General features: G+C 57.9%; 1 protein-coding gene and 1 long non-coding RNA gene across 4 annotated transcripts; one reads left to right on the top strand and one right to left on the bottom strand.

Annotated features, from left to right (window-relative positions):
* The first annotated feature begins 219 nt into the window (after positions 1-219).
* LOC132000902 (uncharacterized) lies at positions 220-4783 on the top strand. Of its 3 annotated transcripts, none has more exons than XR_009399490.1 (4): positions 220-660; positions 1197-1340; positions 2558-2743; positions 2913-4783. It is a non-coding gene; the product is annotated as an uncharacterized LOC132000902 (long non-coding RNA). The 3 variants fall into 3 exon arrangements; XR_009399488.1 differs by having other exon boundaries at positions 221-482; XR_009399489.1 differs by lacking the exon at positions 1197-1340 and having other exon boundaries at positions 227-482.
* A 4503-nt stretch (positions 4784-9286) lies between these two features.
* On the bottom strand, positions 9287-10884 carry FNDC10 (fibronectin type III domain containing 10; the record flags this gene model as incomplete). The annotated part of the gene is made up of 1 exon (XM_059376256.1): positions 9287-10884. A coding segment is annotated over one exon (666 nt), but the record flags the coding sequence as incomplete, so codon positions are not given.
* Between the last annotated feature and the right edge of the window lie 2 nt (positions 10885-10886).

The raw sequence follows: 10886 nt of genomic DNA on the forward strand, positions 1-10886 counted from the left end.
GAGCGCCCGGCAGAAGCCCGAGCTCCTCACAGGGACCGCGCTCGGCCCCGAGCTCGGCGCTGGCGGGCCACGTCATAAAACCCGGCCGCCGTCGCCAGGAGTGACGTAGGCCGCGCCGTCGCCCAGGGCGCGTCCGACGTGCGGCCGTCGTCGACAGGAGTGACGCGCGCGCGCCGCGCCGGCCGGTCGGTGCCGGAGTCGCTGGGGCGCGGCTTCTGCGCGGCGGCTGGCGGCGGGGTCCGGCTCCCGCGGCCTCACGCCGCCGCCGGCGCACAACGGGCTCCCTCTCGGCGGGTCCCCGCTCGGCCCCGCCGCTCGGCGGCCGCACGTCGCTCTCGGAGCCCCGCACGCCGTCGCGTTCAGCCCGAGTTCTGGAGGCCTTCGGGGAGCGGAGTGGTGCAGGGCCTCCCGGCTGGGGGCGCAGCTCGACCGGGGCCTCGCGCCGGCCTGGAGGCACCGCGGGCCGGAGTCGCAAGGGTCGGGTAGGACCGGCTTCGGTGCCCGGCTTCGGTGCCCCGCCGCGCCCGGCCGCGCGGATCCGGCCGGAGGGAGCCGAGCTGGCTTCCTGGGGCGCGCGGCCGGGGCCGGGACCGGACGGCGCCGTGGAGGGGCTGCGCGCTGGCTTGCGGACCCCGGCGGAGCGGAAGAAGGCTGCGGGCGGTGCGGGCTGGGGCTGGCGGCGGCCTGCGGGCTGGGGGCGGCGGCGGGCAGGGCGGCGGCGAAGCTCCCTCGCCGTGGCTGACGTTTCCCGGCTGCGCTCCCGTCTTCGGGGAGGAAAACGCGGAGAAGGCCCTCAGATCTGAGTGATCGCTACGCTCACCGTGGGGCCGGCACTCACGACCCCCGGAGCCGGCGTCCCTGCTCCTCTGACTGCGCCAGCCGGGCGCGCCTGCGGGACGTGGGTGCCGCGCGGGGGCAGGACAGTGCGGGACTGCGACGAGCGTTCACTGGGACGGGCCAGGGGGTGCGAGGGTGGGTCGGGGCGGAGGACCACACTCCGCGCCCGCCTCTGTTTGAGGAGGCGCAGAGAAGAGAAAAGACACCCAAATGTTCCCGGGGGGTGGCAGGTGTTTAGGGCTGGTGGGATTAAGGGTGCTTTGAATGTTTCTAAAGTTGTTTTTTTAACTCCTTCACTTAGTATTTTATGAGGAACGTGTATTTTTTTTTTTAGATTTATTTATTTATTTATTTGACAGATCACAAGCAGGCAGAGAGGAAAGCAGGCTCCCCGCGGAGCCGAGAGCCCGATGCGGGGCTCGATCCCAGGACCTGAGATCATGACCTGAGCTGAAGGCAGAGGCTTCACCCACTGAGCCCCCCCCAGGCACCCCAAGAAACATGTATTTTTTAAAAGATTTTTATTTTATTTTATTTTATTTTTCTGAGACAGAAGGAGCATGAGCAGGTGGAGAGGCAGGAGAGGGAGAAGCAGGCTCTCCGCTGAGCAGGGAGAGCTGAGCAGGGAGACGGATGCAGGGCCCAATCCCAGGACCCTGAGAAGATGACCTGAGCCAAAGGCCAACACTTAGCTGACTGAGCCCCCCCAGGCACCCTCAAATATATATATATATTTTTTACATCTACAGCAAATACTAGAACTGTTCATATTTTAGAAACAAAACGCCTCCATGGCTTCCCCAGTGTGCTCAGAACATACTAATCGGAACTCAGAGGCCTTGTGGTCTGAAGTACCAAACTCTCAGGGGCACCTGGGTGGCTCAGTGGGTTAAGTGTCTGCCTTCGGCTCAGGTTATGATCTCGGTCCTGGGATGGAGACCCACATCCCGTTCTCTGCTCAGTGGGGAGCCTGCACCCCCCACCCCTCTGCCTACTTGTGATCTCTCACTCTGTCAAATAAATAAATGAATTCTTAAAAAACAAATATTGAAGTACCAAGCTCTCTCTTTAATTTAATTTTATTTATTTATTTGACAGGGAGAGAGATCACAAGTAGGCAGAGAGACAAGGAGAGAGGGGGAAGCAGGCTCTCTGCGGGGCTCAATCCCAGGACCCCGAGACCATGACATGAGCTGAAGGCAGAGCCTTAACCCACTGAGCCACCCAGGCGCCCCGATGTCTTATTATTTTTTTTAAAGATTTATTTATTTGAGAGAGAGCAAAGGGGAGAGGGAGAACCAGGCTCCCTGCTTGAATAAAGGTCCACACATCACAATGTTCTGGCTGAGCAGAAAGCCAGTTGCAGGGCTCAATCCCAGGATCCTGGGGTCATGACCTGAGTCAAAGGCAGACACTTAACTAATTGGGCCACCCAGGTACCCCTCATCAATGTCTTTTTTTTTTTTTTTAAAGACTTTATTTACATATTTGACAGACAGAGATCATAAGCAGGCAGAGAGGTGGAAGCAGGCTCCCTGCCGAGCAGAGAGCCCGAAGCGGGGCTCAATCCCAGAACCCTGGGATCATGACCTGAGCTGAAGGCAGAGGCTTTAACCCACTGAGCCATCCAGGCGCCTCCATCAATGTCTTTTGAAGGACAAAAGTTCTTAAGCTTGATAAGCTACATTAATTTGTTCTTTTATAATTTGTGCCAAACTAGCTGAATGAAGAGTCCGCCGGGTGGAAATGGCGGTAGGTGAGCCGTTACGGAAGAGGACGTTAGCGAGACTGAAGGTGCACGAAGACAAACTGCAAATGGAACAGAGGGGATGAGAACAGGCGGCATCCGTGAGCCGTGCAGCAGTGCCAGGCAGCTGGTGCGTGTGCTGTGCGGCCCAAGGAGCAGGTGGGCAGCCTGGCTGGTTGTTAGAGGGCCTTCTCCTGGCCCTGCTTAAACTCTAGGAGTTTTCCGTCTAAGTCTTTTTGCTGGTTCTTTTCTTGGCCTCCTGATTCCCTCACACACATGCTAGTCAGTGCTAAGCTCTAAACATCCACGTGTCCTTGTTGTTCTTCAGCATTTTGCCTTGTGAACTCGACACCTTGGCCTCCTGGCTTCCCAGATCCATCCGCTCAACGCATGGAGACCACGGGGCTCTGCCTGAGTTCTCCTTCCTTGCTGCACATCCTGAGAACCAGACGGAGGGCTGGAGGAGTCCTAGAATTCAGCGCTGTTGTTCCTTTCCGGGGCTCAGGACTTCAGTGTTCAGAACTGTTTTACGTATTTTGTGTTTTTAGTTTTCAGGTGGAAAATAATTCTGGTTCCTGCTACTTCATCTTCACTGGAACCAGAAGTCTCATTAAGTTCCCCCCCCTTCTTAAAATTTTATTTGAGCGAGAGAGAGAGAAGGGGCAGAGGCAGAGTGAGAATCCCAAGCCAACCCTACGCTGAGTGCAGAACCCACCATAGGGCTCAACCACATGACCCCAAGTTCATCACCTGAGCTGAAACCAAGTCAGCCACTGAACTGACTGAGCCACCTAGACGCCCCTCTTTAAATCCATTTTTAAAAGCATAAAATGTGGGGGCGCCTGGGTGGCTTATTTGTTGGGCGTCTGCCTTAGGCTCAGGTTATGCATGATCTCAGGGTCCTGGGATTGAGTCCCACATCAGTTCCCTGCTCCACGGGAAGCCTACTTCTCCCTCTGCCTGCTCCCCTGCTTATATTCCCTTTCTCACTGACTCTGTGTCCAAAAAAAAAAAAAAAAAAAAAAAAAGTGTAAAATGTGGAAACTCCCCTACGGATACTGAGATATTAAAGTTCTAATAATAGGGGCGCCTGGGTTGAGCAGCTGCCTTCGGCTCAGGCCATGATCCCAGTGCCCTGGGATCGAGTCCCACATCGGGCTCCTTGCTCAGCGGGGAGCCTGCTTCTCCCTCTGCCTCTGCCTGCCTCTCTGTCTGCCTGTGCTCGCTCTCTCTCCCTCTATCTCTGACAAATAAATAAATCTTTTAAAAAAAAGTTACAATAATAAAGATAATATAGTGCAACTGTAGGAAAAAAGCAGACCTACAGAATGCACGGGCCCATAAACAGACCCCTGTAAATGTGGGAACGCAGTAAATACGGGGGCGCCGCGTACTGGAAAGAATGGATTGTTCCACACACTGGATTGGGAAAATGGGCTCAGCGTATGAATACAAAAAGCTGTATCTCGACTTCACACCATATACAACGTGAGCTCTAGATAGATTCAGCACAATATCAAAGGTAAAATCATAGATCTAATTAAAAATAGGAAAATACATTTTTATAATTCGCTAAATAATTTATTAAAAGTAAGCTCTGTACCCAACACAGGGCTTGAACTTGTTACCCTGAGGTCAAGGGTTGCACACTCTACCAACTGAGCCAGCCAGGCGCCCCAGGAAAATACCTTTCTATTAGTGTGTGCAGGGATTGCTTAAGACCAAAAAGACGCCTACAACGTGGGAGAAAACGACAAGTCTTACGTCACCAAAATTTAAGGATTTCTTTTCAACAGAAGCTGGAGAGCAGCATGAAACAGATTTTCCCTCAGAGCCCTCAGAAGGAGCCGACCCTGCTGACTTCCGGATTTCAGACTTCTGGGTGTCCAGCAGACTGTGCCAACGTCCTGCTGTTTTGGGTCTCCTGGTCTATGGTGACTTGTAGCCTGTAGTCAGCACAGATAAGAGTTCATAGTCTCAGAAAGTCCTATCAGATAGGGTTGATTTAGAATATTTGTGGAGCTCTTGAAAATCCAAAGGAAAAGTTCAGAGATAGAAAAATGTACCAAGAATAGGAATAAGCTGTTCATTCAGGGGAAATCCTCCGTGATGGAGAGAAGGGATGAAATGTCAGTGCGTTCTGCAGCATGGGTTAATCTCAGATGTGATGTTGAGTAAAAATAAAAATCTGCAGCCTAACTTTGGGGTACATATTTTTTAAAAGGCACACGTATCTGAGGGCACATCAGAGTGGTTGCAAATCAGGGAAGAGAGGAAAGGGTATGAACGCGTTTGTGGGGCCGGAATCCAAACAGCAGGATGGAGACACCAGGGGCAAAGGACAAGGAAGTCCAGATCAAAGTGGTCGAGGGGAGAGGCAGATCCCCGATACTGTGAGGCCATGTGTTTAATGACGTGGGAAAAGGGATGTCTGGGTGGCTCAGTTAAGTGTCTGCCTTCAGCTCAGGTCATGGTCTCCGGATCCTAGCTAAGATCGAGTCCCGCACTGGGCTCCCTGCTCAGCAGGGATTTTGCTTCTGCCTCCCTCTCTCTGCCCCTTCCCACAGCTCCTGCTCTCTCCCCTCTCTCTCTCAAATAAATCTTTCTGTATTTCTTTAAAGATTTTGACACAGAGAGAGAGATCACAAGTAGGCAGAGAGGCGAGAGGGAGACGGCTGAGCAGAGAGCCTGATGTGGGGCTCGATCCCAGGACCCCGGGGATCATGACCTGAACCAAAGGCAGAGGTTTAACCCACTGAACCATCCAGGCGTCCACAAATAATAAACTCTCTTTAAGAAATGTTGTAGGAGGGCGCCTGGGTGGCTTAGTGGGTTAAGCCGCTGCCTTCGGCTCGGGTCATGGTCTCAGGGTCCTGGGATCGAGTCCCTCGTCAGGCTCCCTGCCCAGCAGGGAGCCTGCTTCCTCCTCTCTCTCTCTGCCTGCCTCTCTGCCTACTTGTGATCTCTCTCTGTCAAATAAATAAATAAAATCTTAAAAAAAAAAAAAAAGAAATGTTGTAGGAAAGACATTATGGTTTGAAGCCAATGGCCAATAAGGAATTCTTGAGACGTCTGGTGCAAAAAGATGGTTTTATTAAAACACAGGGACAGGACCCGTGGGCAGAAAGAGCTGCACTGGGGTCATGAGGAGTGGCCCATTGTATACTTTCAAGTTGGGAGGGGGTTAGGATAGCCTAAGTCTCTAAAGAATTAGGAAGCACGGTTTCCAGGACCTTGAGGAGCTAGCTGTAGTTGGGAAAGGTCATTTATTACCGCCTAATAAAACCCGGGTCCTGGGGCGCCTGGGTGGCTCAGTGGGTTAAGCCTCTGCCTTAAGTTCAGGTCATGATCCTGGGGTCCTGGGATCGAGTCCTGCATCAGGCTCTGCTCAGCAAGGAGCCTACTTCCTCCTCTCTTTCTCTCTCTCTCTGCCTGCTTGTGATCTATGCCTGTCAAATAAATGGACAAAATCTTTAAAAATAAATAAAACCTGAGTCCTGACACCCTTCAGATGTGTATCAGTGGGTCACATGTTTGGGAGATGATTGCCAACATGTATCTTGTGGGGGGGCAGTGGTTAGAGAGGAAGGAAGTTTCCAAAGGAATTTCTGTATGTTAAAGTAGACTTCCAGGATCCTGGGGGTCGGATTAGGATTGTCTTTTGCTCTTAGCAAAGTGCCAACACTGAGACCGTTGAGTACCTAGAGGAAAGTCACTCTGCCTGTTTCGAGGACTTGTCAACAGGCTGTAGGTAGTAGGAAATTCAATAATTTTTTTTCTGCCTTTTTTCCCCACATCATTTAACAGTGCTAACAGAGTCGGGAGGTCAGGGAAGCTATCTTGGCTCACCCACTCCTCACCTAAGAGCCTGGGGAAATCCATCTCTTTTATACGTGACCAAAAGAACAAGTAGCAGTTGAACCCCACGCAGACTAACGAAGAGAAAAGCATAGTAACATCCCGACAGATAAGAGTCCTGGCAGAAAGCCATGCCCAGAAGCAGAGAAAAATTGTAACCGCCCACGTTATCAAAGCCAAACAGGAAACAGCAGCAGTTAGGAAAGAAATGGATGCGGCACGGGTGTGGCCCAGGTGGGAGGCTCAGTGTCGGGCAAACACCCGTCCCCGCGGCCGGGGGCCTCCGAAGCTCCTGGCTGCCCCTGAACACACACCCAACAGCCCTGACCGCCAGTCCTGAGCTGAGCTGGGAAACGCCGGCTCCACAACGTGCTCCTCAGCCTGCTGCCTGCTCTCCTCCCCCAGCCCACCCGAGCTGAGCAACCTCTGAGCGCCGGGGGCTTCCCAAGGGGCCGCCCTGCGGGGACCAGGAGCTCCTAGGGTGCCGCAGGAGTCCGAAGTGGCCTTCGAGCATGGGAGGACCCATGCCCACCCTCAGGGACCAGGGGAGCAGGCCGTCGCCACAGGCCATGGGGAGGAATCTGGGGGGCCAGTCAGCACCCTCCTGTCTCTGCTGGGGCCCCAGGAGCTGGTCACATGGGGCCTGCAGCACGAGCTCATAGAAGCGCGGATCCTTCCTGTGGGCAGGGCAAGGAGTACAGGCTGTGGGAGCGCTTCGGGGCGTGAGCTGGGAACCTGCTCGTGTTGTACACAGAAGCCGTCACTCCGCGGATGGGCCACGGCGTGTCTAGATTTTGCATGGGGTTAGGCTGGGGATGTAGCTCGGGCAGGGTGGGGGGTCTCAGCCCGGAGGAGGCATGGACAGTAGTAACGAGGGCCATGACGTTTTTGTCTCTCTACCCGCCTGATCTCCGGTAAGCTTCGCCACAAGCCTGGGAGTCCGGCTCCATTACTGATGCTATTTTACATATGAGGAAACAGAGGTTTTCAAAGGCTGCAGGGCTCTTCGAAGGCTGAGCCGGGCCAACAGCCCCGGAAACCCCTCAGTGTTTCAGATCAGAGCAGTGGCTTCTGTTCCACATAAGAAAATCCCAAGTTGAAGTATCTTCTGGCACCAATGAGAAAAGCAAAGTCTCAACCAACAGAGGAGGCATCTGGGCCCAGCTGCCTGGCCCAGGGAAGCCATGAAGACGCTCCCGGAGTGGGGCATGTCTGGCCCTAGCCACACAGTCAGAGCGGAGAGCACGGTGAGGACAGGAAGCGGGAGAGAAGGGGGCAGGAGACGGAGGCTCCCCCAGAAGGCGGTACGGACGGAGAAGGTCCACTGGACAGGTGCGCAGCCCACTGGGTGGGCTCGGGGGGCTAAGCGCCGGGGCGTCCCCCGTACCCGAGAGGACGGTGGTCACCCCGGGAGGAGCAGCTCCGGAGGATGAGTGTGAGCTCGAAAGCAGAAGTGCTCAGCCTGGGCACCAGCCCCAGGGCATCTCCCAAGCCCAGCAACCCCCACCCCCTGACTGGACCATGCTGGGACAGGACTCCTCAGCTCCCCCTCTGCAAACCCAAAGCTGGACTAGAGTCCTTCGAGAAGCCCCTGAATGGAGCAGAAGGCTGCAAGTCCGCGCGGACCAGACTGCAGAGCAGCTGACTGGACAGGCGCTGGTATGTGAGCCCCAGCCCACAAAGGGGCCCCAGAGCCGGCGGAGAGCCAGGGGAGGGCAAGAGACAAGGGCAGGCAGGCCTCACAGAGCCTCACGGGGGCTCCAGTCCTGCAACCCAGCTGCAGCCAGGAGCGGACGACGGACACCCCGGCTCCCACTTCCACCCTGGGGAAGACACCCAAGCGCACAGCGGGCCGGGAGGGGCTGCAGCAGGCAAAGGGCCCCGAGGAAGCCGGAGAGAAGGCTGCTAGAAGCTGAACTCCTCCCACTTCTGCCCAGGGATCTAGACACGTTGCTGCACCCTGCCCCCTCCAGAGGGATGAGTCACTTCTCAGATCTGGCCCACCCCCAGCTGTTTTTGATTCTCAGGGTCACAGCCAGCTCCAGGATCTCAAGGACATCCAAGGAGGGGGAGAGCTTTTGGGGGAGCGGGTGATGGTCTAGTGCCCGCCCCACACAGGGACTCAGGGTCCCCCTTCTCCGCAGCCCTAGCACTACAAAGGGAAGCCCATACTGGGGAGGGGACCCTCCCGCAGCTGCCTAATTACTGCATGTCACAGCTCAACTGGGTCACCCATGAGACTGGGCTCTTTCTAACTGCAGCAAATGCCGCCCCACACCCCCTACCCAACCCAGGAGGCCCAGAAAGGACGCTTCCTCAAGGTCTGAGGATGGACAGAACTGCCTGTTCCCTGCTGGTAACAAGGTGCCTTGCAACTGGGGAAGAGGGCCCTCCCCCCCCCCCCCCCCCTCCCTCCCCTCTTGCCAGTAAGCACACAAGACAGCGTTTTTGGTCTAAAATGATGGACATTTAGACATTGACGACAGGCTCACACCTGACCAGCGCCATGCCAGGGGCAGGCCGAGCAAAGACAGAGAGGTAGGGAGTGGGCACTGTGGGGGCGCCAGCCAGGACCCAGGGTCGCCACTGGCCGCCGGGGTGGGGGTGGGCAGGGGTTAGCCACAGTGACTCCAGAAGTGCCAGGTCCAGGATGGTCATAGTCGGGGACTTGCAGAGAGCCGAGTGCGCCTTACCCCTCCTGGTGAGGCCAGGTGCCCGGCTCAGGAAGCCACCATGGCTCGGGTCTTCCCAGGAAGAGACGAGGCCGGCCTTCAGTGCGGTGGGTCCCAGCTCACCAGCCAGATCCTGGGCTCTTGGCTGCCAGCACAAGTAAGCGGTGGGATGGTGCTGTCCGTCACGCCGTGGTGGAGGCTTAGGATCCGGGCTGTAGTGGCAAGTTGTGCCGGGCCATGCTGGCCTCAATTCTTCTGCTCTCTGGACACATGCTGTCGTCTGGGAGGAGCCCTCTCCCCCCAGCCACTTGCCGCCACTCGCCACGGAAAGTCCTCATCAGAAGCAGCACCCACAAAAGAAAGAGAGGCAGCACTGGAGAACTGCCAGCCTCCCGCAAGGTCAGAGGGCACTGCCCCTGGACACGCCCATCAGAGGCCCCGCCCTTCTTGGTTCCCAGCATGTCAGACGCCCAAGGAGGGAAAAGCGCGAGATGCTGCTTACCCACAGCTTTGCAGGGGCGTTTCCCAGGGGGCTCTGGCTGGATTCGAACACAGGCCAGCCAGTGCCAGGGCCACAGGCCCCCTCGACAGCACAGGACCAGTAGTTGGCTCCTGCGGTGGCCCCAAGACACTAAGGCACGACGCTAATCTAAGCCCACTGGGGTGAGGTGGGGAGACGACAGGCTCCAAGGGGCCTCCTCAGGTCGGCACAGCACACAGTGACCAAGCAATGGCGACAGCCTGTTTTTTCCAACTTGGCACAGGCTGCAGGTACAGCGTGATGACCCAGGGATGCCAATGGCTCTTGCTAGAAGGGGCAGTAAGTCCCGGCGGCCCCAGTAAAGGCCTCTGGAAAGCAGGGAGAGCCCTGGTCGAGGCTGGCACCCCCTCGCGGGCCCAAGGGTCAGTCCCGACCTGGAGGGTGGGAGGCGGATGCCGGGCTAGGAAGGTCGTGCCATGACTCCGAGGCCCTGGCGGGCTGGGGCCCTACCGGTCTCCAGCAGGCCCCGCGTGGACATCCTAAGGAGGGAGCAGGAGCGGCGAGTGGGGAGCGGGCGCCAGTCTCGGGCGGGCGGAGCGCCGGTGGGCCGGCCGCCGGGTGCTTCAGGGCTGCCTGCGCAGGCCGGGGCGCCCGAAAGCCGGGTGCATGAGGTTCTCGGTGATGTAGGCCACGAGCAGGCAGATGACCACCAGCATGACGCAGATGGAGCCGCCCACCGCCGTCATGGCCACCACGATCTCCCGCATGCCGGCCGGCTCGGCGGCGAACTCCACGCACTCGGCGGGCCCGGCGGGCTCCGGGGCGGCGGCGGCGGGCTCGTCGCGCAGCGGCAGCGGCTGCAGGCACAGGCGGTAGCGCACGCCGTCGTGCACGTCGGGCAGCAGGTAGTCGCGGCAGGACGCGCCCAGCAGCACGCGCTCGCACGGGAAGCGCGTGTAGGCGCCGCGCCACGAGCAGTTGAGCGCGAAGGCGCGCACGCGGCGCGCCTCGGCCGGCGCCAGGCGCCACTGCAGCAGCACCGTGCGGTTGCGCAGGACGCTGGCGCGCAGCGAGCGGCCGGCCGAGGCGTGCGCCGCGCAGCCGGGCGCCTGGCAGCGGAAGCCGCGCGCGGGGCTGCGGAAGCACAGGCGCCCGCCGCCCGCCTCGGGGCCCTCGGGCAGCACCTTGTAGGGGCACCAGGGCGCGTCGGCCGCCGGCTCCCAGCCCGGCGGCGTCGGGACGGCGGCGGCGGAGGGCGGCGGCGCGCAGGCGGCCAGCAGCAGCAGCAGCG

This window comes from Mustela nigripes, chromosome 14 (assembly GCF_022355385.1).
Source record: "Mustela nigripes isolate SB6536 chromosome 14, MUSNIG.SB6536, whole genome shotgun sequence".
NCBI classification, from domain to species: Eukaryota; Metazoa; Chordata; class Mammalia; order Carnivora; family Mustelidae; genus Mustela; species Mustela nigripes.